This window comes from Belonocnema kinseyi, chromosome 5 (genome assembly GCF_010883055.1).
Source record: "Belonocnema kinseyi isolate 2016_QV_RU_SX_M_011 chromosome 5, B_treatae_v1, whole genome shotgun sequence".
Classification (NCBI taxonomy): domain Eukaryota; kingdom Metazoa; phylum Arthropoda; class Insecta; order Hymenoptera; family Cynipidae; genus Belonocnema; species Belonocnema kinseyi.
This window is the reverse complement of record NC_046661.1, coordinates 14573793-14600883: the sequence shown is the minus strand read 5'-3', so window position 1 is coordinate 14600883 and position 27091 is coordinate 14573793. Positions and strand designations below refer to the sequence as shown.

At 34.5% G+C, this 27091-nt stretch overlaps 1 protein-coding gene across 1 annotated transcript in view; it reads right to left on the bottom strand.

Moving 5' to 3' along the window:
* LOC117173543 (LARGE xylosyl- and glucuronyltransferase 2-like) overlaps positions 1–16708 on the bottom strand; it is a 418028-nt gene extending 401320 nt beyond the window's left edge. Inside the window, exons 1-5 of the mRNA XM_033362182.1 lie at positions 16583–16708; positions 16346–16513; positions 14618–14759; positions 14393–14508; positions 14141–14321 (exon numbers count right to left, since the gene is read on the bottom strand). Of these exons, the coding sequence (XP_033218073.1) occupies positions 14141–14321; positions 14393–14508; positions 14618–14759; positions 16346–16513; positions 16583–16708 (733 nt within the window). The remainder of the gene's footprint in view (positions 1–14140; positions 14322–14392; positions 14509–14617; positions 14760–16345; positions 16514–16582) is intronic.
* Positions 16709–27091: the final 10383 nt, after the last annotated feature.

Genomic DNA, 27091 nt, shown 5'->3' with positions numbered 1-27091 from the left:
CCCCCCCCCATTAAATATCACTCAAACAAACAAAAAACTACATATTTGTGTATTATTTTCCATTTTTAGCACTTTCAGTCATCTTTCTCATACGAATAATTACTAATGGACAAGTATAATATTTATAATGGCTTTTTAAACAATGTTTAATTGTTTAAATAAATTAAAATCATTTAAACAATTATTTTTTGCCGACAAATGTAAAAAATACTGTTATTTTCTAATTGAAATATAATAGTTGGTAATGGTATCGAGTAGTAAATTTAAGAAAATGTAATTATTTAAACAATTAATTATTGTTTATTCACAAAATTTATAATAACCGAGCCAAAGAGGTCGATTTAAAAAAAATTACAATCCTATGTTACTTTTCGTTGAATAATTACATATTTTTGATACATTTGTTCTAATGTTTAACAAATCTCTATTTGTTTAAGCAGATTTTTTGTATAACTTTAAAAAATGAAATGAAATAGAATACAATTATTTTCCTGACTGCATAATGTATAGAAAGAAATTATTCACGATTTTTTAATTGTATAAACAAATAAAGTTGATTTACACAATTTTTTTTCTACAAATATTTTTAAAATCGTATTTTCTAATTTAAACATATTATTGAAGGATTTTCAGTAGCAAATTCAGTTAAAAGCTTTATGTTGTTTTTCAAACAGTTTTTATTCGCTCAAGCAGTTTTCTATTAAAAATGTGGATCAATAATATAAAATATAGCACTTGTTCTTATTTTCGTAAATATATATCCAAAAATATTTTGGTTGTCTCCCAGTATGTCAGCTCGATATTCATAAAAGAATTTCAAATGCTATAATTCCCTCACAGCAATAGGATATACCATTTGATTCCATTTATCTTCCAGGTTGTCCCCAGGATATCCCAGGGATAACCCGTCGGATATCCCGCAAGGTGGAAATTTGGATTCCCCAGGATATCCCTGGGACGCTTCTGGGATATTCAAGTGTCCCAAGTACAATATGAATTAATTTTCTATATCCTACTTACGACATTTAAATACCCCGCAAACGTCCCAGGGATATACTAGGGTTTACCTGGTATATCCTATTGCTGTGAGGGTGAAATATAATCTAAATCCATTTGATATGTAATGTAATTACAACGCACGCGAAGAATATTTATTTCTTAAATTTTACATAACTTAGTTCGGTAAATGGAGAACATAACGGTAGTTTATTAAAATTTAACATTTAGTCATGTGAAATGAAATAAGGTAACATTTGATATAAAAATATCAATTATTAATATAAATTTATTACAATTTAATTCGCCATACCTATCATTTCAGTAAAATGATTCGAACTGTTAGTTACAGTTTCAATCAAAGAAAACAAAGTCTACTCTACATCCCAGTCATGTAAAATTTCGTGCGTCAGCCAAAAAAAATCTTCTTGCCACAACCAGATTCTGTGGAAGGTCATCCACTTACTAATCACATCCTTACACAATTTCTCTTAATCAATTACATTAAATTACAATACATTACATATAATATAGTCGTATGCTTTTAATGATATTATAACGCTTTTAAAAATCGAAAACGCTGTGACGCGTTTCGAACCATCTACTCTAAGTTTAACGCGTTTGATCGCTAACGAATAGACCTCATGGCTAACTTAAAAATTAAAATATCGAGAAAAAAATCTCGACTAAAAAGTTAAAGTACGAGTAGGTCATGGCCGTCCAAAAAATATCTGGTCCCTGTTCATCGAAATTTCTTGTTTTAACATTTTATTAATAAACGGGCTTATAAATTTGAAAGAAGAAAATATAAACATTGGATAATTTGTTATTGAAAACTTTGTTCACCTTACAACCCTAAATTATTTAATTTTCAATATTTTAAATTTGTAAAAAATTAAACATTGAAAACTTACAAAAAATCAATTTATATAAAGTAGGATTTAAAAAAATAATTTATATCCTACTTGAGACATTTTAGTAACCCGGAAACGTTCCAGGGATACTCTGGATATCCTGGGGTTATCCCTGGGATATCCAAATTTCCACTTTGCGGGATATCAGACGGGTTACTCCTGGGAGATCCTTGCGACAACCTGGGAGATAAATGTGATCAAATGGGATATCCCCGTATATTCTATTGCTGTGAGGTTTCTAATTCAAATCGTTTGAAATTCAATAATTTCATTCCGAAATGAATCTTCCAAAATTCAAAGACAAAATTTCAAAATGTTAGCCAAAACCTTTACAATTAAATTATGGAAACAAAGGTCGCGAAGAATTAGTTTCTATTACTTTCAATAAATTTCATCGTTTATAAATAACAGATTATTTAGATTGTCCATTATATTTTTAGAAAGCCAACGATCTCAATATCAATTGAAAACTAATATCCTGCTATTTCATTTCAAAATATTTTAAGGTTGACAAACTTTATATTAAATGCCTTGATAGTGATTTTTAACTGAATAATTTTGCAAATAATTATTCATACTTTTTTTACTTTAATTTTAATCAATTTAAAATGTAATGATTTTAGATTTAAATATTCTAAATATTTTTGTTTGAATTATGAACGTAAAAAACTTTTTGCTTCTTTAAATTCTTAAAAATCGTAGGTATTAAACGGAAAGACAATACATTCAAAAAAATGAAAAATGAAGAAAATAATTTCTAAATGTTTCGGAATAGAATCGAACATAATGATGATCGCGCAAGTGGTTAGGTGAAAACAAGAGTAAAAAAAACAGATTTAAAAATTAAACATAATGAACTTTAATTTGGCTTCACTACAAGGAGAGATACCCGTGTTTTAGTACAGGATCTCGCGTCGAGTGCTAGGAAAATCGTCGAGTCAAGCGCCCGATTGCCCTTCTGCAAAGACTCTTAATAGTGTGGGCCAGAAAATCAGCACGTACACCCAGAATTTATGTGGTGATTAGGAAATTCGGAACATCTGCCCGATTCGTTTCAATATAAAACAAAACGTTACTTCTGCTACGCTCATTCTAGAAGACCGCCCGATTTGATATATCCATAAGTGTAATGAGACCGAGTAGATGATAGTGAAAACCGGCTCTGAGATCGACGGAATTATTATTATTAATCTCCCAGATGGTTTCATATAAATTCTGGGTGTCCGTGCTGATTTTCTCGACGATTTTCCTAGCACTCGACTCGAGATCCTGTACTGAAACACTTGTGTCTCTCCGTGTAGTGAAGTTAAATTAAAGTTGATTATCTTTAATTTTTAAATCTGTTTTTTTACTCTTGTGCTTCGAGCCGGATATTTATGCTAAAAAAAACCGGCATGAAAACGCTAAAAAACGATCTTATCAAGTTTTTGCAAAAACTTTCCGCGCATTCGGTGTGAAACAAGTGCAAATTCAAGTGGAAATACAAGTGCAAATTCAAGTGAAAATTTAAGTGTAACGAGTGAATGCGCCTGGAATAAAAAGCACAGTGCATCACCCATCGAACACAATCGCATTCTGACGTTGCAAAATATAAGTTTCTATATTTGAGCAACTCGTAATCGAGCTTATAATTATAACTATCAAATTTTCGCTCGATAAAGGTGTCTAAATTTAGGTTCGTCAAAGGAATTAACGTGAACCGTACATTCCAGTACCTATCGGTGTGAGCTAGTATGCGTTGATAACGTGTATACAAACTGTAAGCAGTTCATCGAGACACATCATAAACACATCTTTTGTGTTACACATGCTCGAAACTACCAAATATGAAACGGATGGTTAAACCTGCAAACACGTGACAGATCTATCAATGCAACAAATTTCTAACGCACGTGGATCCTAGTAGCGAGTCACTGTCATCCTCCCACACATTTCTTCATCACCTGCGAGTAAAAGGAAGTAATCGTCTGTCTTGTTTCTTTGGATCTACATATGGAAGGAAAGAAAACATCGCTTCTATCGATTCTAAGGAATTCATACTTTGGTTCAACTACCCGCATTCTATATTACAGTGGGGTCTATCAAATTATTCAGGTAGTCTTCTCTAGTGAACATCAGAAAGTTGTCAGCACTCTTCGACAGCGATATCTGTGAGTCATTTCACAGGCTTATATGAATTTTGAAAAATTAGGTGCTGCTAATCTTACACGCGGAGCATGCAAGGCTCGCATGCAGAATCTAGATAAAAAATGGGATCAATTTCAGGAGAAGCATCAAGGGGTACTTTCCTTATATACAAAGGAGGATGAGAAGTTGCCGTACTTCTCTAAAGACATTTTTAATGTAACGGAGAAACTCTATTTAATCGAGTTGGGTAAATTTCTGGACAAAATGGAGGTCTATGATCGAGGACCAGCTTCTAGTGATAATCAAGTAGACCCTGGTCAACAAGCGAGTCACGGCCATGGTCCTGATCTACCGAAGATCGAACTTCCAAAATTTTCGGGCAATTATTTGGATTGGCCGAATTACCGTCATTTATTTAATGCAATTGTCGTGGCAAACCCGAAAACAACAAATGTTGCAAGATTGCATTATTTAAAAACAGGCTTATCTGGAGAACCTGCTCATCTGCTCAGCAATATCCCCACTATTGCCGAGAACTTCACTCGAGCATGGGATTTACTAACGGAAACATACCAAAAGCCATCGTTGCCTTAACTGCACTTAAACGCCCCGTTGAAACATGGGATGATTGGTTGACCTACATTACTGTTCAACGACTTGATCAGCATTCCCGTCGGGACTGGGAAACCTCTATCGTAGGAGAAGTGGAACCTCAGACGTTTGATCAGCTCAAGATATTTCTCACGACCCGAATCAAGGCACTTGAGTCCATGGGCCATTCAGCTTGTCCACAAACTACAACAAGGTCATCATCTTCAAAGAGTTCTTCAAAATATCACAAAACAAATTCTACCGTCAAGGCACATAATGCTTCAAAAAAGACAGACAGAAAACCCTCACCTAATGTCAGCTGCAGCCTCTATCATAAGAATCATTACTTGGCGTTCTGCGAGGGATTGAAGGTTAAATCTCTTGCTCAGCATCAGGAATTTGTCCGTTTGAGAGGCTTATGTGATAACTGTTTTGCACCACATAAAGTTGAATATTGTCTCTCTTATAAAGTGTGTCGTGCCTGTCATGGTCGCCATCATAACTTCATTCATGACCCAGAAACATCACCAGGAACTGATCTCAAACCGATTTCTCCTCAAGGATGTTCCAGGCTCAAGAATTCGAGAAACGGTAAAAACCCAGCATGACAACTAGTAAATTCTCATGTAACCTCTAGTTCATTTGGTCCAAGCCTTCTCGCAACAGCACTTGTTGTTAAGAGCAAGGATGGACGCTATGCACAGGCACGTTGTATGATAGATCCATGTTCGGAGGACAATTTTATTTCAGAAATTCTCACACAGCATCTTCGATCACCTCGCCGGTTCGCATCTCTTCACATCTCCGGCGTTGGAGCTTCTAAGTCTGAAGTATCAACAGGTATAGTTAATATTCTCATCATATCGCGATTGCCTTCCCACTTCACTCTACATACAGAGGCTCTGGTTATACCTCGACTTAGCAATTACACACCGTCACATGGAGTCGTCCCTCAACCTTGGTCTGAATTAAATGAAGTCGATCTTGCTGATCCGAAACTTAGTGCGAAATCAGCTATCCATCTATTACTTGGAGCTGAAATCTATGCTCTCATCATATAGCCAGGTTTAATGTCTCGGCCAGACAACAGAGTGGTTGCACAGGACACAAAAATGGGTTGGATTCTTACAGGCCGACCTACAGGCCCAACGAGTAAAGTGATAATCGATGAGAATGTGGGTCAAACGGTTATATCCAAACCAGTTATCAGCATGTCATGTGCAATGGAGGACGCATTATCTATTCAACTTCAACGTTTCTGGGAACAATAGGAGGTAGCGCTACCTGCATCGGCATTACTGACTGCCCCAGATCAGTTATGTGAACAACAATATCAGACCACGCATGTTCGTGATTCTTATGGACGCTAGGCTGTTCGCCTGCCGCTCAAGAGACCTGTCAGTGAACTAGGAGACTGCAGAACTCAAGCTGAATTACTTTTTCTCAAGTTGGAACGTCGACTACTCAAGAATCCGGATCTTCGTGCTGCCTACGCTAACTTCATGCCTGACGATCTTTCTCTAGGTCACATGGAATTAGTACATCCAACCTCGCCTCTCAACAGCTACTAACATACTGGACCGAAATTGCATTCGGAGCTCTCTGACATCTTACTTCGATGGCGAAAGTTTGCCGTGGCTTTTTCAGCTGACATAGAAAAGATGTTTCTTCAAATTAAGATTCATCCTGACGACCAAGACTGCCAACGCATTTTGTGGAGGTTCGACCCCACAAATGAGCCAATCCGTGAGTATCGGATGACCACCGTTACATTTGGACTATCCTCATCGCCTTATTTAGCCTTACGCGCCATCCAGCAACTTGACACGGACGAAGGATATCGCTGGCCACAGACTGCCTCTATCCTCCACCATATCTATATTGGCGATGTTTTAGCAGGCGCGGATGACGTGAAATCTTTCTTAACATTGCAACAGGAACTTATCAATCTGTTGCAATCGGGTGAATTTCCTTTACGCAAGTGGGCTTCCAACGAGATGGCACTCGTGAAATCAGTACCTGAAGATTGGAAGGCCAAACCTTAGTCTCGCTCGTGGCACAACGGAGGTGAGTTTCACACTCTAGGATTAACGTGGCAGCCAGCAGAAGATGAACTGTCGTTTCCAACAAACATAGCTACCCCTACAGCACCTTATACCATAAGAAGAGTCTTATCGGACATATCGAAATTGTTTGACCCTCTCGGATTAATATCACCAGACATCATAGTCTTTAAGATTCTTATGCAGAATCTCTGACTTACCAAAATTGGATGGGACGATCCACTTTCAGAAGAAATCTTCCAACGATGGATTCGCCTATTTGAGAATCTTCGGCATCTAGATACTATCAGGATTCCTCGCTGGCTGGGCCATTCCAATGGTCTTCGATTGGTCGAACTTCACGGTTTTTCTGACGTTTCTAAAGCTGCGCATCAAGGCTAATCGCGTATCATATATTCAGACATCACTTCCAGAGGCTTATTGGCATCACATACCTGGGATTGAGAATCCCGCGGATTGCGCTACTTTAGGCCTCTCTGCCAAGAAGCTTGTGTCTCATTCGCTCTGGCGGACTGGTCCGGATCGGCTTTTAGAGACCAGTCTTCCTTGGTGCACCTTTGATCCAAATCTTGACGCCGATACTGATCTGGAACGACGTATTGTCATACACCAGACGACAGTTTCGCATCCTGATATGTGGGATCGCTTTGCTCATTGTGCATCTTCTTTAGGAAGATTAACTCGAGTGACGGCATGGTGCATTCGATACATCAATTACTTGAGAAGATGCAGAATCATGGATCGCTCAGGTCCTTATGCGCATCCTCGAGTTCTCACACCAGCTGATCTCGACCATGCCCGAATGCATTGGGTTCGAAGCTTTCAGCGGGCCCATTTCTTTTCTACTATTTCCAATATTTTGAATAAAAAAAAATCCAGAAGCTGTCAAAATGTGACCCACTCATCAAGATTAACCCTTTCCTAGATGCTCAGCAGCTGCTGAGAGTTGGTGGCCGTCTTAAACATTCCGTTTTGGATCCTGATAAGAGCCATCCATATATCTTGCCATCGACGTCTCCGTTCACAGATCTGGTCGTTGACAGGTGCCACCAGCGTACGATTAATGGGGGTACCCAACTCAGACTAGCCACCTTGAGACGTCAATTTTGGATTCTTCGTGGGCGTCAGGTTGTTAAGGCTCGCATTCTGCGATGTGTGGTATGTATTCGTCATCGTGCCGTCACTGCCACGCAGCTCATGGGAAACCTCTCTTCAAATCGCGTGCAGCGCGCCCGGGCTTTTCTTCACAGTGGCGTGGATTTTGCTGGTCCAATAAGAAAACGAGCAGCCCCTGGACGTGGGAAAAGATCGTATAAAGGCTATATTGCGGTTTTTGTTTGCACGTCTACTCGTGCTGTACATCTGGAGACAGTGTCTGATTATACTTCTCTATCTTTTCTAGCCGCCCATCGACGCTTTGCCTCACGACGAGGTATTTGTTCCACTCTTACAAGTGACCAGGGAACGAATTTCGTCGAAGCCGATACTGAGCTGAAGGCACTCTTCGCGGAAGCGTCACGCACTTCGCAGGACATCGCTGATGCTCTGGCCATGGACCAAACCACTTGGCTCTTCGTTCCTCCATCGGCTCCACATTTTGGTGGATTCTGGGAGGCCGCCGTCAAATCTACCAAGCATCATCTCAAAAGAGTTATTGGAACTTCGTCTCCAAATTTTGAGGAGATCGCAACGGTATTGTCACACATCGAGGCGTGCCTTAATGCAAGACCACTACAAGCAATCACTGATGATCCAAGTGATTTATCTGCGCTTAATCCAGGACATTGGCTCATTGGAGGACCACTCACCGCTGTCCCTGAACCATCGCTTATTCAAGAAAATGTTCCTGGGAATGAAAGGTGGAAAATGGTCCAGAAAATGCAGGAAGATTTCTAGCACAGATGGTCTTCAGAATAGCTTCGTTCGCTTCAAACATTACCTAAGTAGCGTCAGCGTCAACAGTCTGTTCAGGTAGGAGATCTGGCCGCTTTAAAAGAATCTGATGAGATGATTCCACTTACCAAATGGCCTTTATGCAGAGTTACCGAGGTACATCCGGGAGAGGATGGCCTAGTTCATGCCGTTACGGTCCGAACACCTACTAACGAGTTAGAGAGACCGATTGTGAAGCTCTGTCTCCTCCCTCGCGCAAAAGAAAATCTTACATAAACCTCTCCAGACCCATTCAGACCCTCATTTTATCTTACCATCCTTAATTTAATTCCGTCAATCTCAGAGCCGGTTTTCACTATCATCTACTCGATCTCTTTACACCTATGGATATATCGAATCGGGCGGTGTTCTAGAATGCCCGTATCAGAAGAAAAATTTCATTTCATCTTGAAAGGAATCGGGCGGATGTTCCAAATTTCCGTATCACCATATAAATTCTGGGTGTACGTGCTGATTTTCTGGTCCCCACTCTTAAGAGTCTTTGCAGAATGGCAATCGTGCGCTTGACTCGACGATTTTCCTAGCACTCGACGCAAGATCCTGTACTGAAACACTTGTGTCTCTCCGTGCAGTGAAGCCATATTAAAGTTGATTATGTTTAATTCTTAACTCTGTTTTTTTACTCTTGCGTTCACCTAACCACTTGCGCGATCATCATTATGTTCAACTCTAATGCGAAACACTCCATGATGCCCCAAAAACAATTTTCAATTTCAATTTCTGAATTACGAGTTTTCATAGTAAACTATCAATTTTTAATTTTGCCCTAACATAATGTTTACATTGCGAGTAAAAATTCAAATGGGTCATTTTCGGAAAGTATCATTAAAAAATTTTTAATTTGTTCATATCTGAACGATGAAATTTACTTAAAGTAATAGAAATTTAAAGGGTTTGAGTATATTTAAAAGTTTCCACTTTTAAATTATTCATTTTTCAATGCTTTTACTTAGAAGTAATATAATTTTCCTTCCTCTCAATTTTCAATGATCTACTTTTGAAAACTTAAAACGGAAAATATTCCATTTTTGACGGTTTGAAATTGCCCTATTTTAAAAGCTGAATCTGAAATCATTTTAATTTCCTGAGTCAAGCTGCCCGCTACAGCTAACTTCACAGGGGCGACAATGATTGTCCATTGACAACTGTAGCAAGCTGTCCATTGTCATCTGTAGCAAGCTTGCGCCTGCATACGCGTTTTTTTCGTAATGATTATTGTGATGCATCTCGCTAGTAGTGCCTAATTATATTCTTAATTATAATTATATTAAATAATAATTTCGATTCAGAATTACTAAGAAAGTTAATTAATTAGGCACTACTATTGAGATGCATTAAAATAATCATTACGAAAAAACCGCTTTTTCAAACGTAAACATGCTACAGATGATTATTTATTGAAAATATTATTAATAATAACAACAATAAAGAGTTATCGCCACATTTTCTTGATGAATTATAAGAACTTAGAAAACTGCAACATGACTGATCAGAAAAAATACTTTTTCCCGATGGGAAACGCTAAATTGTTGAATTTTTTGATAATATTGTTATTAACAATATAAATATCAACATTTTTATTTTCCTACAGATATTTATAATAATTTTGAATTAATTGGAAAGTTGGCAGATGAGAAAAACTATACTTTGAATAAATTAAAATTAAATATTACAATTTGTTTGTTAGAATATTTATAATAATAACAATTGTTAAATTATGGTTATTTTGTATCCTTGATAATACTTCTACGAGATATTTAGGCATTTTTAATCAAGATGCATTTTTTATTGTGGTTGAGCACCATATGGAAATAATTGTTTATATAAATTCTTTTTAAAAATTCAACTACATCTTAAACCTAATGTTCATATTCCTTAAGTATATCTGCAATAATTCAGATGGATGGCCACTTCTTTTAGGTCCTTTCCTTTGAGAAAAAAAAATAATATTCTTAAAATGTCCAATTTTAACGTTTTATTTGTTTAAATAATAAATTCACAAAGTAAATTTGGAAAATTGCGCCGAAATACGTTCTGCAGAATTTAATTCTGAGCTCTTTCAAAATTAAAAACATCGAAATTGGTCAAGAATTGTAGGCTGTAGTGAATGATAAACAGTAAAATCTCTATTCCCCCCACTGTGCGGCGGTTGAAATTATGGAACTTGCACTGTAGTTTAATAAAGAATATGGCAATTTTTATGTCAAAGTGAAAAGATATATATATATATATTTTTAATTCTTTCATAGAAATATAAAAAATGAATGCGAGACTGCTGTATTTTAATAAAAAATGCCGATCATTTTATGTTACACTAAAGGATATCTTCTATGCTTTCTTATTCTTCCGTAGGAGTATAGAAAAATAAATAAAATCGATACTTTATTCATTTAATTCTTTACATTTAAATATTATTTTAATTATAATTAAGTGTCCAGTAAGACTTCTGTATATACTGAAAGTGCGACGCAGTGACAGTACCTTGAAAACTACACAACATTCCCCTGATTATGGATATCAAGGTCACTTTTTCGAAATTTGATGCAACAATTTTGGAAACAATTTTTTCAACAACTAAATTACTTAGTATGATAAAAGTTTGGTATAATTATTTTCCGAAAGTTCATAGAGAAACAAAACTTGTATGTCTTTGTGCACATTGTACAAGGTCGGTGCTATAACTTGTGTACAAAAATCCTGCAAAATGTAATTGTTCAAAAAATTTATTGCACCAAATTAAAAAAAAGTAACCTTGATATTAATAATCAGGGGACTTTTACTGCGTAGCAACTTTAGCGCATACAGAAGTGTTAATATCTCCTGGATTATTAGTACACTGCCGTTGTTTTTATTTCCTTTTCATTCAGTAAATTCTTCACCCCAATGAAGCACAGGCAAAGGAATAGATTTTGCATAGTGAAAATTAATTAGTTAGAAATTAGTTAAATTGATATTATTCGTAATGAAAATCAGTTTGAAATTATTTTTTAACTCCACAAACAAAATTAAACTTATAATTATACCAAATTTTATTAATAAATTCCAAACTTGTATATCAAAATTATATGAAGTATTTTAGCGAAAAATAAATTTGCAAAAAATTAAAATATAAATCTAAAATTATGTAATCAGTTTTGCACTATCTTTATGCAATTATATATAATAGAAAATATATTATTAGTTACTCTCATGGGGTTTTCAAATTTATTTTTGCAAAAATACATTATATAATTTTAATAGACAAGTTTGGAATGTAATAATAATATTTGGTATAATTATAAGTTCAGTTTTTTTCTGGGATCGAAAATTATTTGAACACCGATTGTCCTTACGAATAATATCAATTAAGTTAATTTCTACATAATTTTTCCTATGCTTGCCATATTAAAATTTGCTGTAGAGACTACCAGCTCCATCTGCGCTCCACGCTAGTGAACTAACGCTAACGTACAGTCGCTGGAGGGTACTGGTTATTCTTAACAGATGGTAGTTAGCGCCATCTATTAAATTTCGCAGAACAGTGATCCCTGCACTCTGCTCAGTCGATAAGGCAGCACGATGACGTACAACCTGTAAAGGGGCCGGCACTGCAGATTTCTACCGCGCCACTGTATTCGACCTTGACGAGTAGCGACACCTACCTATCGTTTTGCGTACTACGATAATCAAATCGAGCGTCCGAATATTTCAAAAAGACGCCATGATCATATTGCATACATGTTGCATCAATATTTCGTGCAATATTGCGGACGTTGCAGGAAATATGGATGCAATATTGATGCAATAGTCCGTGCTAATAGGGTGAGCTCCGTATCCAAAACGAGAGAGAAAACCTACCTATATCTAGGCGTAGCTGAGAAATACAAGCTTCTCCTATAACCAATTCAGTCGTTCGACATATTGGCTCTAGAAAAAGTAGCTGTGAGTAACAAGCTTGCCTTCCCGATTGTACTCTACTCTACACATCGCCAAACGTAAGATTATACATATGAAAAAGAGCTTACATATCAATTCCAATGTCTATATAATCGAATTATCCTGGACACAGCTCACATCGTCGTATTTTTTCTCCTGATCATGGTCATGAATCACGAAATGAGTGACAAAGAAGCATTTCTTTAGAGAGCCCCGGAGCAGACGTTGAGACCCTTGGCCCTGATCTTAGCATCGGAAGTGAAGAAAGCGCACTACTCCATCTTGATGCCTCGCTTCCATAAAACGCACGTGAAGAAAACAGAGGCCAAAAATATATGTGAACTTTTCCTCAACAAGTAAATGCACGGAAACTTATACAGAAATTTAAAAGATCGAATTTTCGGTTCTAGCCCACTACAACATCACTATAGCCAAGAAGAAGGAAAAGGAGAAATATCGCGACCTTAAAAGGGAACTGCCACAATTGTTTCAGATAAAGTACGACGGGTTTTCAATATACAAGAGCTTAGATTTGGGATATTTTACTACGGGCACCAGTATCAAATTAATTATAACTTAAGCCTTAAAGTTTTTTATTTAAGTTTTTTTATTAAGTGGTTCAGAAACGTTCTTTGATTATTTTTACGATACAAAAATTTATTTTAAAAAATTATTTCCCCGTTCTTTTTCTTCAAATTTAAACATATTTTTTACTTTTTACGAAATGGGGTCTTTTTTTGAGTTATTTAAAAAAAGGCTTGATTTTTTCCCTTTAACCTCATCCATGCTGGAAAGCGAGTCTAACATTTCTAGTAAAGCTGTAAAGGATTATTGCAGGCTGCTATCTAACCGCTGTAATGTTATAAAGTTCTATTCCGTTTATCGATGTGCGAGTCCAGATTAAAAATACAAAATGGATGCAAAAATAAATAAAATAAAACATGAAAATCGGTTAGGAATTTAGCTATTCATCGAATAATATTCGGATTGTCTTCTGTTCGCTTCCGCTTGTGCTACAAACTTCACACTCATCGAGAACTGTCTACATTTCACGCTTGTTACAAAATGTACTATTGTAATGATTCGAAACATGCAGATTATACATTTTTGTTCAAATGCGTCATTGTTCAAATATGTTATTTTTTCAAAAGAAATTGGATGAGACATATGTATTTTATTCTCCAGAGAAAAAAAAGATGAAATTATAAGTCTTATCAGCTTAGTAATTCAAGATAATTAACTTCATTCAGTTTAAAAATGTTAAGGAAACCTAAAAACATTGTCAAAAATAACAAGAAATGCCCTTTTGCTTTCTTCAGCGACCGTAGCAAAAACTTTAGCATGGACTTCCTTTTTTATTTGAAATGGATTTGGTCAAAAATTGATTAACTTATGATCAATTTTGATCTCACGAAATTTCTAATATGATACATGAAAGTTTAACATAAAAAGTTAAAGCGGAAAGCTGGTTATCTGAATATTTTTGGAAACTGCTAAAAAATGCTAGCAGTAGTAAGTACACTTCATTTTCTTCATGCTTGAGACATATAGATGATCATTTATATAACATAACATACCAACCATTTGGTAAATCCCATGTCTGAAACAACATCACCAATGACCTCATAGAAATTTCGTCTACAACCAAATGAAAATGCAGCGGCGTAGTGCGATAAAATAGAATCGACTTCACAGCCGTCACCAGACTAAAGGTGGAATTAAATCCGGCGCATACCATCGCAACGTGTACTGGTTCACATTTCTAAAAAATGTAATTTTGTTAACATCATGTGATATGATAAAAATTGAACAATTTGATTTAAAAACTAATACCTCTCTCACATAAGTTGTATTAAAACTCGATTCGAAGGTAGGAAGTGATTTTGTTTTAGTTTTATCTTTGAATCCCGAAATTTTAAAATATTTAGTAGAATCTATGGCAGTGGGAACTGAAATAAACAAATATGTGAGTAGTGTGTTTAAATTGAAAATATTGAGTATAAGATTATTATATTATTAAGAGATATTGCAATCATAAAAATTCAATTAAAATCAAACCTTTGATCATACCATTTATCATAAGATACAAGTAAACGATTGCGGAAGTCAGAAGAACAACAGATAGGCATCCTATCCATGGTCGAACCATTGTAACATGCCAAGCATCCCTCCTGATACAAAATTTTATGTTCCTTGATATCTACAACAATTAGGAAAACGGAAACAAAAAATTAACACTTAAATGGTTGATTATGAACTTTTCTGCAATAAACACGATCTTCCAGGAAATATTTCGCAAAAATTGTCGTAATTATCGTATTATACAAGACACATTCAACCTAAAAATATATTATGTTATAACGCTTGCAGAACTGTTTTTTAATTAATGGGTAGAAGAACCTATTCGAAAAATCTTAAAAAAGTAATAATGAAAAATATTCAATAATACGAGAATAGAGTTATGTTTCAAGTTTTCGGAGGCGGCTATGTACCATTATTTTGTATATAATGTCAAACTAAATTGTAGTGGCTATAAAAGTAAATATCTTATAAGCAATATTTTTGTGTAATTTGGGAGTTGCATGGGGTGGCCTGGAAGGAGGCAAAACAATATTCTTCTATGTGAACATCACGAAATGTTGGGTTACATAGAAGAGATCGTAAAGCGCAAACTTTAAGTCCTCTCACTCGCTCTCAAACATGAATAGTGTGAGAAAGAAACGTGGTGCCTTCAATAAATCTAGAAACTCCCAAAGAGGAAATACTGCCATAGATTCTTTCTGAGATTTCTCTCTCTCTCTCTCTATCGTTCTAGGTGTTTCTCTCTTTCGGACCTTTTACTCGCGTTTCCAAAATTAGACTCAAATGCACTTTACCTCTCCGGCCTTGCGTAAATGCAACAGAGATGCATCCCTTCTACCGTAACATTAGCACCTGAAGGCTAATTTAAAAATATATTATCTCAGTTTAGAAGTCGAGGCTTCCTTCTCGCTAAATCTGAATTAGTTAAATTTAACTAATTATCCGTAAATTTGGACTAATTGTAGAAGCCAGACCTCAGAAACTGACAAGTAGTCAAAAGTAACTAATAGAATTGGTCATTTTCGTTTAACCAATTCAATTAGTCAAACTGTGGACGTGGCGCGCCATTGGTCGCAATGGCGGACGGTGGCGAAACTACTAATTGGTCAGTCAAAATCTACCAATTGTTTAGTCAAAATTTACTAATTGCTCATTCAAAAATGAGACACTTTCGGAGAGACGTGCATGCCCGTAACGCAGACGCCTATTGGTTGCTTATTTCTCGTCTTATTTCAAATAAATCTATTCAGTTTTAAAATAATCACATAAAAAATTTCAAATGTGAAATATTTATTTCTAAAACAATGCTTTAAATCATTTTATAAGTTATACAATGAGATTTATATAGAAATTATTAAATTAATTATTACCTAATTAATTATAATTTACAATTACAATAATTTGTAATATTATTAAAAATTATTAATTAAAATTATTATTAAATTATATGGAACTTATCGTAGTCTGAAAGTTCAGTGGCAGCTGATTCAAAGTTCCTTAATCCCGTTTCTTGATGAAAGTTAAACTTTAAGTGTTGAAAATTTAACGTTCCATTGCGTTACTCTTTTTTTAAAAAAGAAAATTTCCCCTTTCTTCACAAAAATCCCCTGTTTGTCCTTAAGTTTAGTTGCTGAAATATTGTGATCCTTGTTATAATATGAAAAACTGAAGTGAGTTTCTCATACATATTTATTATAAACTTACCATTTCACCGTTATAATCAAAAAGTCTAGGGTACTTGTCGTGAATTTCTGTGATAGCCGGCGACTTCTTTAAAAACCACTCTCTCCTATTCTTAAAAGTTTGTTTGAGTAACATGATAATGTTCTCTTTTTCTACATTATTTAGCATCTTGTATTCCATTAAATATACCTGAAATAGAGAATATAAAGTAAATAAAACGAATCTTTCAACATGTTTGAACTAAAAATAGCTTCTCACTTTGCAGTTTAAATTTTCTTCACTCAGAATTTCCATATCCGAGTACTTTTCGGTTGACTTGGGACACAGCTTCCCCTTTTTAGTTTTGCGGTGTTTTTTCAGGTTCGGGTATCTTCTTTCGAGCATCTCAGAAGCGTGTTTCTAGAAATCCTTTCCTAGTCTGCCTGTCAAAGTAAGGATCCTGACAACAAAAAAGTAAATAGGTAAAATGACAAGAAAGGAATACATAACTTACATTACATATTCATACATTATATATTCGTGATAATAACTTACGCATCCAGATTCTACAAAATTGCTTTTCAAAAATGGAAATTCAGCAACAGTTGCTTTAGCTAAATTCCACTTAGCTTCATCGATGGGATAACTAAAATAAAAAGAAGAAAATGTTATGCAATCCGAAAATTTGTTTTTTGACTCGAAAAGAATTTGCTTGACCCTCTATCAGAGATAAAATTAGTTTTAATTGAATAACCTAGCAGGTACTATAACGTGCAATAAGAGCTGCTACCAGTATTCGCACTATCATATTTCTTGTCTGTTCCTTGAATGGGCCATTCTCTATTGCGTATAAGACTATAAATCCTTGCGGGTTGTTCTCCAGCGTTAATCAAACGTTACCATAGTTCTGTGAAAACACCATGTTTTAAAACTAAGACTAAAATCAACAACTGCGAAATACTTTGTGGTGATATTTACCGAAAACTGTGTCGAATCAATAAAAGTTGATGTTGCATTAAGCATTAAAGCCTCATATTCTAATGCGTCCATTTGTATTGATAAGTCGTATTCTGAAGTGTCCATTCGATCATCAGACTCCGGGTTTTGAGTTACGATATACTTCTGGAAAAAATTATAACAAACATTTTTCGATTATTCACATAATTCTTGAAAATAAAATAACTTCAACTCTGGCCTATAAATTTCATAAAAAACTTACCCCTGTTACAGATTTCTCTTTTTGAAGTTTGCATAACTTCATTACCGGACCCATTTTGATTTGCAGACTTTGAAAATCGGCTTTGGTAAAGCTCAAAACCGCCTCGCCATCAACGTATCTTTCTGGAAAAAGACGTATATTTTTACTACGTATAAGATGTTAGTAGAACTGTTTTACCAAACATTTGGATTGAATGAAATCAAATCGTTCGAAACCGGAAAACCAGGGTAGAAAGCGAACGCGCACAAACAAAAAAATTAGATCAACTTTAAAACAGAAAAATCTCCAGGTCTTGGAAGTCAACATTGAGATTTTAAAAAATCATGTGCGAGATACTATAAATCTGCAATAGAATAAAAAAAGTCCCGTATTAAAAATGTTGTTTATTTTTTCCACAGTAAATTCCTCAAAACTGGCTCGGAAATTAGCCTGCAAGATATAAGTCTCCCTTGAATAAATTCATTCACAACAAAGAAAATTTTTTTTTGAATGAAACAGTTACCCAACAATTATTGCTTCAATTCAAAATAACAATACTTGAAAAAAATCAATTTCTGAATGAAAAATTTTGTTTTAAAGTGTGCATAGTATTTTTTTAAACTACAAAAATATCATCAAAATTAAAATTTCTAATTTAAATAAAACTTAGAAATAAACTTAGAGAGAAATTAGTGATGAGTTGAATTCTGCAAATTTTGTTAGCAATGTGTTTAAATTATTTTTTTTGATACACTTATTGTTATTTTTAATTCAAGCAATAATGTTGAAATGCTTAAAATTTTGGAAGAGTTTTGTATTTTTTGCTTCTTGAAAAGAATGTTTGTTTTGCTTGTCTGAAGTTTTCGGCAAAACATTTTGTGTGATTTGGAAGTAAAGCTGGGGAAAATTGTAACACTTAACCTCAAAATACACACACACACATATTAACCAAATTTAGAAAAATTAATTTTTTTAATTACCCCACAAAATAAGAATTCGGGGACGTCCATCAGCATGTTCGCTATCATTTCCTAACATTTTAAGACAAAATCTATGTTATTGCAGGGAAAAAGCAGGGGGAACACAACACTAATGAAATCGATAATTTTATAAGTATCACATGTCCTCAATCCTCAAAAATAATGAAATAATTTTTGAGAGCATTGAAAATTATTTTACAATTTCTTGGAGCCTGTAGAAACTTTATCGCACCTAAAATGTATCAAACAAGGGAAAATTTTAGCAAATTAAATGGCAGCCATTTCACCAATTGTCAAATCTTCAAAATTCTTCATGCTTCCTAACCTCAAATTGTTGAAAACATGAACAAAATAAAAACATGTCGAATCTGTACTAAAAATTTCATTATCATTTGATATAATTTGTTTAAAGGCCAAGATCGATTACAAATGAGGGAGATTACTAAAGATATATAAGATAAAGTAAAATCAGAATGATTTTACTCTAGAAGAAGGCTTGGAAAATTGGATCGTTTGCAAATTAGCAAAGGGCAAAGTTTCTTTACATTTATACGTACTTTACATTGATGGAAGAATATATTTTTTTGTTTGTAAACGAAATATATTACATTATATAAGGAAGCAATATATAAAAAGGTCCAACATCTATAAAATTATGAAAATTTATACCATTAGAATCGCAAAACACAGATTGTACGCAAAGGTTACGTGAATGTAACGCTTGCGTTGCAGTTATAGTGCTTGATGCTAGTATTGTAAAAAATTTACTTACCAAAGAATTCTTTTAAGAATTTTCCTTCCGCTACTGCTGCCTTCTGATTTTTGTAAGAAAAAGTTCAACCGCACTTGATTTCACTTTACTCTAAACAAACTTAATCACTTTAAAAACTCCAAAACTTTCCACAAACTGCACTGACTGCAAAATCCTGGTTACGGGGCATAGGCACTTCACTTCGACGCGCATGGGTGCTTGCGCATCAACGACTTGCAGTAGATAGTGGTTATTTAGCGAGTAAGTTCTTTTGCATAAACTTCACCTCTATATTAGGAGAATACCATCATTTAAACAAAATTAAAGAACACGGTTTTAAATTGGTTAGGATAGAGACAGTTTATCTTTGTATTCCTGACCAATTGGTATTATTAAATCAGACTTGCATTATAAAGAATCACAGAATAATGGACTCAGGGCCCAACCTGGCATCTAATATCGCCGCAAAATATTTGGACCCCCCACTTTAGAAGGCAATAACTCTGCAGAAAAAAATGTGAAGAGGTTCCAATAAGAACCACACGAATTCGCTAAGTTTTCTGAATAACATCGTGTGTCTGTAATTTGTGTTAAAAAATTTCGTTACGAGCTAATTAGCAAAATAAAAGTAAAAATGCTGTCGCGAGGCCCAGTGTTGAGACATGTTAACTTTCACATGACCCCAGAGCTAAGAATATGTTGGGAAAAATTTGAAAAAATTCTGGAGTGTGCTACAACATGTTTAGAATCCAGTAGAGACCTTCAAATTAAAAAATATTTTAAAATGTCAGTTTTGCAAGGATTTTTGTTGAATGTTTTTATTCAGCGATTGAATGGAGCTATCGCGCTGTTTAATGGCTTAAAATGTGTAGAATTATACCCTGATTCCTATTACGTCCACAAAACTGATTTTTTATTGTTTCCCAGAAATTACAGGATACACGAAATTAAAAAATTTGGTCTTTTTTCTTTGAACTCTCATAACTTCTGTGATTTTAATACTATTAAAGTGTATTTTTTTAATATTCGTAATATGGTGTAGTTCTGAACAAAAATTTCTTGAATCAAAAAATGTCAAAACTTTCTTGAATTTTTCAAAAACAAATGTTTAAACTGAATTTATAAATAAAATACCGAATTAAAAAAATGCACAGATAGCTTACACTGTCGTCTAAATAATTCAAATTACAAATTAATTTTTTTTTAATCCAAGAAGTTTTTGAAATTTTTGGTTAAAAAAATATTTCTTAATAACTGTATCTTATTACAAATAATTTTAAAAAATACACCTTTACAGCAATAAAGTTATTAGAGTTATAAAAGTTAAATAAAATGCAAAAAGCTCAATTTTCAATATATTCTAAGTTTCTGGAATTTTTCAAAAATCGTTTTATAGTTTTTCTTTCAGCACTTAAGAGAACAAATACTGCAATTTTCATTAAAATTTCGAACAATAACTTACATTCTACAGATGACTTGACATGGAATTGCTCATACAAACAAATATTTCACGCATTTCAGTAGCGAATTAACAGCCTAATAATTAGAAAATTATATTATAATACCGAAATAAGTGTAGTATATTAAATAAACAGAATACAAGATAATTCGTGTGCAAGCTTGATACTGTATTAAAATATCAAAATTTTATATCAGGAGAGAAGGGCGCAGCCCACCTCAAAGCTTTGAGACGGCCCTGCTGAGCGAGCAGCAGCTGTGGGAAAATCTGCAGAAAACGACTGCCTGCCGCTGTGAAATATGACGGACCTTTTCTTTCTACATTTTTTTCTACTACTGTGCCACGCGCCTCGCCTCAATAAACTTCAAATTATTCTGAGCGACTTTAATCGCGAAATTATAATTTTTATTCAGTTTTGTGGTCGAAATAGGAATAAGGGTATATTACTACACATTTTAAGCCATTAAATAGCGCGATAGCTCCATTTAATCCCTAAATAAAAACATTAAACAAAAATCCTTGCAAAACTGACTGACTTGCGACAGAATTTTTACTTTATTTTGCTAATTAGCTCGGAACGATATTTTTTTACGCAAATTACAGAAACACCATTTTATAAAGAAAACTTAGCGGATTCATGTGGTTCTTATTCGAACCTCCTCACATTTTTTCCTGTGGAGTTTTTGCCTTCTAAAGTGGTGGATCTTGATCTTTTGCGGCGATATTAGTCAATGTAGTGATTACTCAAGCTAATTTTATCACAGAGAAGAGAACAGAAATAAGAAACTAAAATGAAATTAAAATTTGATGATAAAGAAATTTTCAAAGACCTCTGTGTAGGTAAGGGAATAGTTTTTAGAGATAAGAGAAGCTGACTCCTAGAGAAATCAAAATAAATTAGCGTTTTCTGCTGATATGATCCCAAAATAATCAATAATTGTTTAATTCGGACGTATTCCTCGTTTAAGGTGTTTATTGCCCATAAAGCGGCCGGTGGTTGTTTATTAACAAAGTTATATAGAGGTTAATGGAACTTCCGGGGTCCAACTCTTTCATGCCCCTTGGCGGGGTTCGCTGGCTCACTGGGGGTTGCTGATAGATCCTTTTTCTTGCGGCTTTTATGAATAACTCCCAAGGATTGGAAGATGACATCTTCTTGAGCTTATATTCTGGGTGAAGTCGAGAGTGTTCGCATTCCCTCTAAGATTTTGGAGATTTCGAATTCTTGAACCTCCCGATTATATGGGATGTTGGGATGCCAGTCTAGATCTCCGAGATAGGCCAAGCCCGCCGGAAGAAATGACAAGCGGGGTTTAGGTTTCGTGAATAATTTGTGGTTGGTCCTCCGGACCATCTGCGAGAATGGCAAACAGCCTCTCGGTGGTGAAGGTGTTGTCGTTTGTGGTTTGGTCTGGGGCTTTGAATCCGTTTGATCTCCACGGGGTACTGTGGAATAACCACGTTCTCTACAAGCCTCAATTTCCTTTCAGACTCGTCTGCTGTTGGCCCGGGCCCTCTTTTGGCGGAGGTTTAGCACCATGGATTTTCTCGTTAGAAACCTGTCAGAATGACGCCCTGGGAAGGGACATTAAGAACAGAGCTACTGACGGTGGGACCAGGAGCCGAAGCCCAAGATAGATTCAATTTTTCGTTTCCTAGTCTTTCAGAATAACGCCCTGGGAAGGCGCATGAAGAACAGAGCTACTGACGGTCGGACCAGGGGCCGAAGCCCAAGATCAGTTCAAAATTCAATTTGCTCTAAAAAGAACAGAGGTACATGTGGATGACAATAAGTTTTTTTTAGATTCAGTGGCTGTTTTATTTCTACTATCAAGTCCCTAGGTAGAGTGAGAGACATAGAGAAAGAAGAACGTTTCAGTGTATTATTCCGGACGTCTACTCATGACGTCGGAGAGCGAATAACTCGAGTTCGCCCCACCATTCCGTTTTTGGACTCGCGCAACATAGCTCGCCTCGAGTCTCCCACTCTGCCTGATGTGAGTAGAGAGGGGATACTCGTTCGTCAGTTGCTTCCCACCAATATCCGTGGCCCTAGCGCAGTATCCTTCTGCTTGTTCGAGTGCGTTTGACAGTTCTCCACTCTAATCTCTCTCCTCTACCTTACTACTTATGTTTATTATAACTAATGCTACAATTTAATTATGGAATACTATAAAGTAAGAATAATTAATATTACCTTGACATTAATTATCTGGATAATAATATTATCTTGACATTAAAATGTGACTATAAAGCAAGGGTCGTCGAGGTGAGAGCTGGGAATTGAGATCTGGAAATACACACTTGTGACAATCACAAGTGACAATACTCCTGAGTCAGAATTTTCAGCTCTTCCTTTTGATACATTAAGGATGTATATCACTACAAAGAGATTCGTTTAGTTTTTATCACCGATTTATTGAATTATTAGACCATAGATGCTAGATGCCTCTATACAAATTTTTAGAGCAGGCCATGTTTGAATAACTGTTCATTTTATATAGAATCTAAAGTTGTCACGAACCGTCCTGGTATGTAATTAAATTTTGTATTTAACCTATTCAAAAGTAAAATCAAGTCTGCAGGGACATTTACTTAGAAAAAAATACTTCTGAATCTATGAAATATTGCTTTGAAACATCAAACGGTGCTTTCGCGATCGGTCAAATGCATATACAATAAATTCAAAGACATATGCTATTCTTCTTATTTTCTTGATTCAAATAAAATATTATGCATTTTTTTAATTTGATTAGACTCAATTGAACATGTCAGAGACCTATTAGTTAAATATTAGAAAGTTAACTACACGCAAAACTTGAAGCAAACGATATGTCCTATAAAATTATAGCATCATGCTCTTAATTCTGAAATGCGATGCTATCGTTGCAACAGTAGAAAAGTTTAACTGTATAATACACTGCCATAATCTACTAGCAGAAATTTCAGATTCAAAGACGGAAAATATTGATTCAAATCCAAAATACATTTGTTTTCCAGAAGTTAAATCTAAAGAATTTACACCTTCTTTAACCCCTGAGACATACTCTCCCCTTTCGTATTTGTATTGACATTATTTCTTAACTATATACTCGATACATCATTCTAAACTAAACTAATTGTTGATTTTAGTTTAGAGAAGGCGTATTACTTATAACTAATGAGAAACAAATTTTATTAAAATGTCCACTGTCATCGAGAATCGAACGCACGCACCGCTCGCTTAAAATTGCACGCCTTATCCTTAAAGCTACGACACCACGCTGAGGACGATATCATAACTACCGGGTCTGCCAAATGTCTACCGAGTCACGCGCTGTTCTCTTCAACCTGTGTCACTGGCCCAGTGGTAAAGGGCCTATCTAACGACCAGGCTGTCGCTAGTTCAAATCTTTTATTTGACAACGTTTTTAAATTTATTTTTTTTATTCTTCGCAATTTTAATATGTCAAATAATAATTTTCAATTCCCCCGGCGATTAATTTTTTTCCCTCCAAAATAGTGAAATTATTTAGAAATAACTATCATACAGACACATTTCGATTCATTTATTTACATAATCATAATTTATCGTAATTTATTACCCTTGTTGTCGAAACAAGTTATGTTTCAAATGTTTTTACAACAATTATCATCCATAAATATACTAAGAACAATAAATAAATTTTTAAACGTACTTAGATAATTTAAAACTTAATATTTAAAAAATATTACTTTTCAAATGTTTAAGGTGTTTTGTGTTAGACATTTTTTCTCAAGAAATGAACATTTTAAATGCTTGCACCTCGGTGTTTTAAAAAAACTTTTCTCTTTTTTAGATAGAAGTATAAGAAGGTAGAATAACTTTAATATACATTTCGAAAAGATTTCAATTATAGTCAAAACTTGTAGATATAAACAATCCTTTCTGAGAATAAGAGTTAAATAGAAAATTAATGAATGTCAGTTAATTTGTCTATAACAATAATCTACATTAGAGTTGTAACTAAATTAATAATTGCAACAAGTAGTTACTGATTAAAAATAGACAATGTTAGATTTTTTTTTAATTTGCAAAATTTATATTTTGCATCCTTTTTATTTTAAGTGCTGACTTAAATATTTACTCTGGTTAGTTATTCAATAATTACTTGTATAAAATGATAATATTCTTTTTTAAATGAATCCTTACATGATTATTAGTATTTTTATTTCTGACTATTTATGTTATTATTTACTTCAATAACAATAAATAATGTAACCGTAATTATTATATTTTATTAATAAAAAACTGTGTTTTTTATTTTATTTTATCGCTTCATTTGTTTATAAAAACTAGAACTTTGAATATACATAATTTCAGAATGTAATTGGTTAGCAATGTTTATGCAAATTTTGGCATATTTTCTTCAGATGTTCAGTGTTTTTATATATTTTAAATATTTTAATTTATACTGCCAAATGAGACGACTAAAAAAAACCCGAAAAACTTAATTTTTGACACTGTGGAATTCCCGAATAATAAAATCCACATTAAAAATTTCCGAATGATGAAATTCCTGAATTATAGAAATTAGAAAATGGTTGTTTAAAAAAATAAATATTATTTATTTATTAAAAACATGATGATCAAATATCTGTATCAAAGAAATTTTGTGTCAATGTTTAAGCCATATGACAATTATTTCTTGAATTTTAAATAACAATAATTGTATAAAAACTGTGTAAAGAGATCAATTTCCCAGAGAATATTTGGTGCGCAGGATGCGCGCACTGTGAAGGCATTTGTGCGAATTAATCCGCACGACGTGCGTTCCGATCAGCACTCTGATGCACCATCCACGGAGGCGCATATGCGACGCACGCCATGCGAGGCACGCGCGTGCGTGAAAGATGCAAACACTCGGCGCGCGTACGTTGACTATCCTAAAATTATTTATTTATATTAAAGGAGGTAGATAAAAAGGTTGAATTAAATAAATGTATCAGAATTTATTAACAAAATAGCACGCCTATAGCGGGGATGGTGGAGAAAAGCCCACAATCGCGATGTAAATTTTGAACCGGTATAAATATAACCTATTAATGCCGTTGTGCAGTTGAAAACTGTTTGTGTTTAGTGGGAAGAAATTGTTGTGCAAAGTGTCAGCGCTAAAAACCTAAATAATAAGCTATACAATAATGTCGCGTTCTTTTTGAAAGGGCTGTTCCTCAATATCTATACTTGCGTTCTATTGTTTTTATATTCCTCCTGTTGTTTTAGTGGCATTATTCATATAATTGTATAAATTATACAAGCATTATCACTGCGTCCGTGACAACAACTGACACAACATAACCAAACTTAACCTATAAACACACCCCTCCATAAAACAACTTATAGAAGCGTATAGAAGAAAGCTAAATACGCAAAGTATTGCCTTTTGTCAAGGTGTATTACATATAGATGCATATAGAACTCGCACTTCTATAAGAATCTATATGGAATTACTAGTAGTAGCTAAGGTGTTATCTATAAGGTTCTGTTGGTATCTTTACTTTATTTTTGGGAATTCATCATTGACCCTCACAGACTTCCGGTTCTATATGGCTTTATATGGAATTACCAACAGCCACTGAGGTGATATCTATATGCTTCTGTTGTTTTCTATATTTTCTTTCAGTGAATGTCCCATTGATTCTCAGACTGTATGCCTATCATACACTATCATATTTGATGTGATCCTATATGGAATTACCAATAGCCACTGAGGTGTTTTCTATATGCTTCTGTTTGTATCTTTACTACGTTACCGTGAATGTCCCATTGATTTTCATAGACTTTTGGTTCTATTCGGCCCTATGTGGAGTTACCAACAGACACTGAGTTGGTTTCTGTATGCTTCTGTTGGTATATTTATTTCTTCTGGGGAAATGCCTCATTGATTCTGATAGACTTCTGGGCCTATGTGGCTCTATATGTAATTGCCAATAGCCACTATGGGGTGGTTTCTATACACCTCTGTTGGTATCTTTATTTCTTCTGGGGAAATGCCTTATTGGCTCTCATGAAAAAAATATTTGAAAAAACATCATTTCGAATTTTGTAATTTATTTAGATTTATTTCTAACGAAAACACGGGAATTCTATAAAACATACCTTTGATTTTGGGGGGATGCACGAATTTTCGTGAGTTTGAATTGGCTACTTATATTTTTAACTGATCCAAATTAACTAAATAAGACAAAGCGAGGTGCATTCGTTTTATTAATTAAAGGTAATATTAGATTACTATGAATTATTTTTATAAATGATGTGGTAGTGACGACTATCAGCATTAAAATCAGAATTAAAAGCAAACGGACGAATTATCTGCAGACTGGTTGAAAACTCAGCCCTAAAATATACATTTTCAACAAAAAAGTAAATTTTGCACCAAAA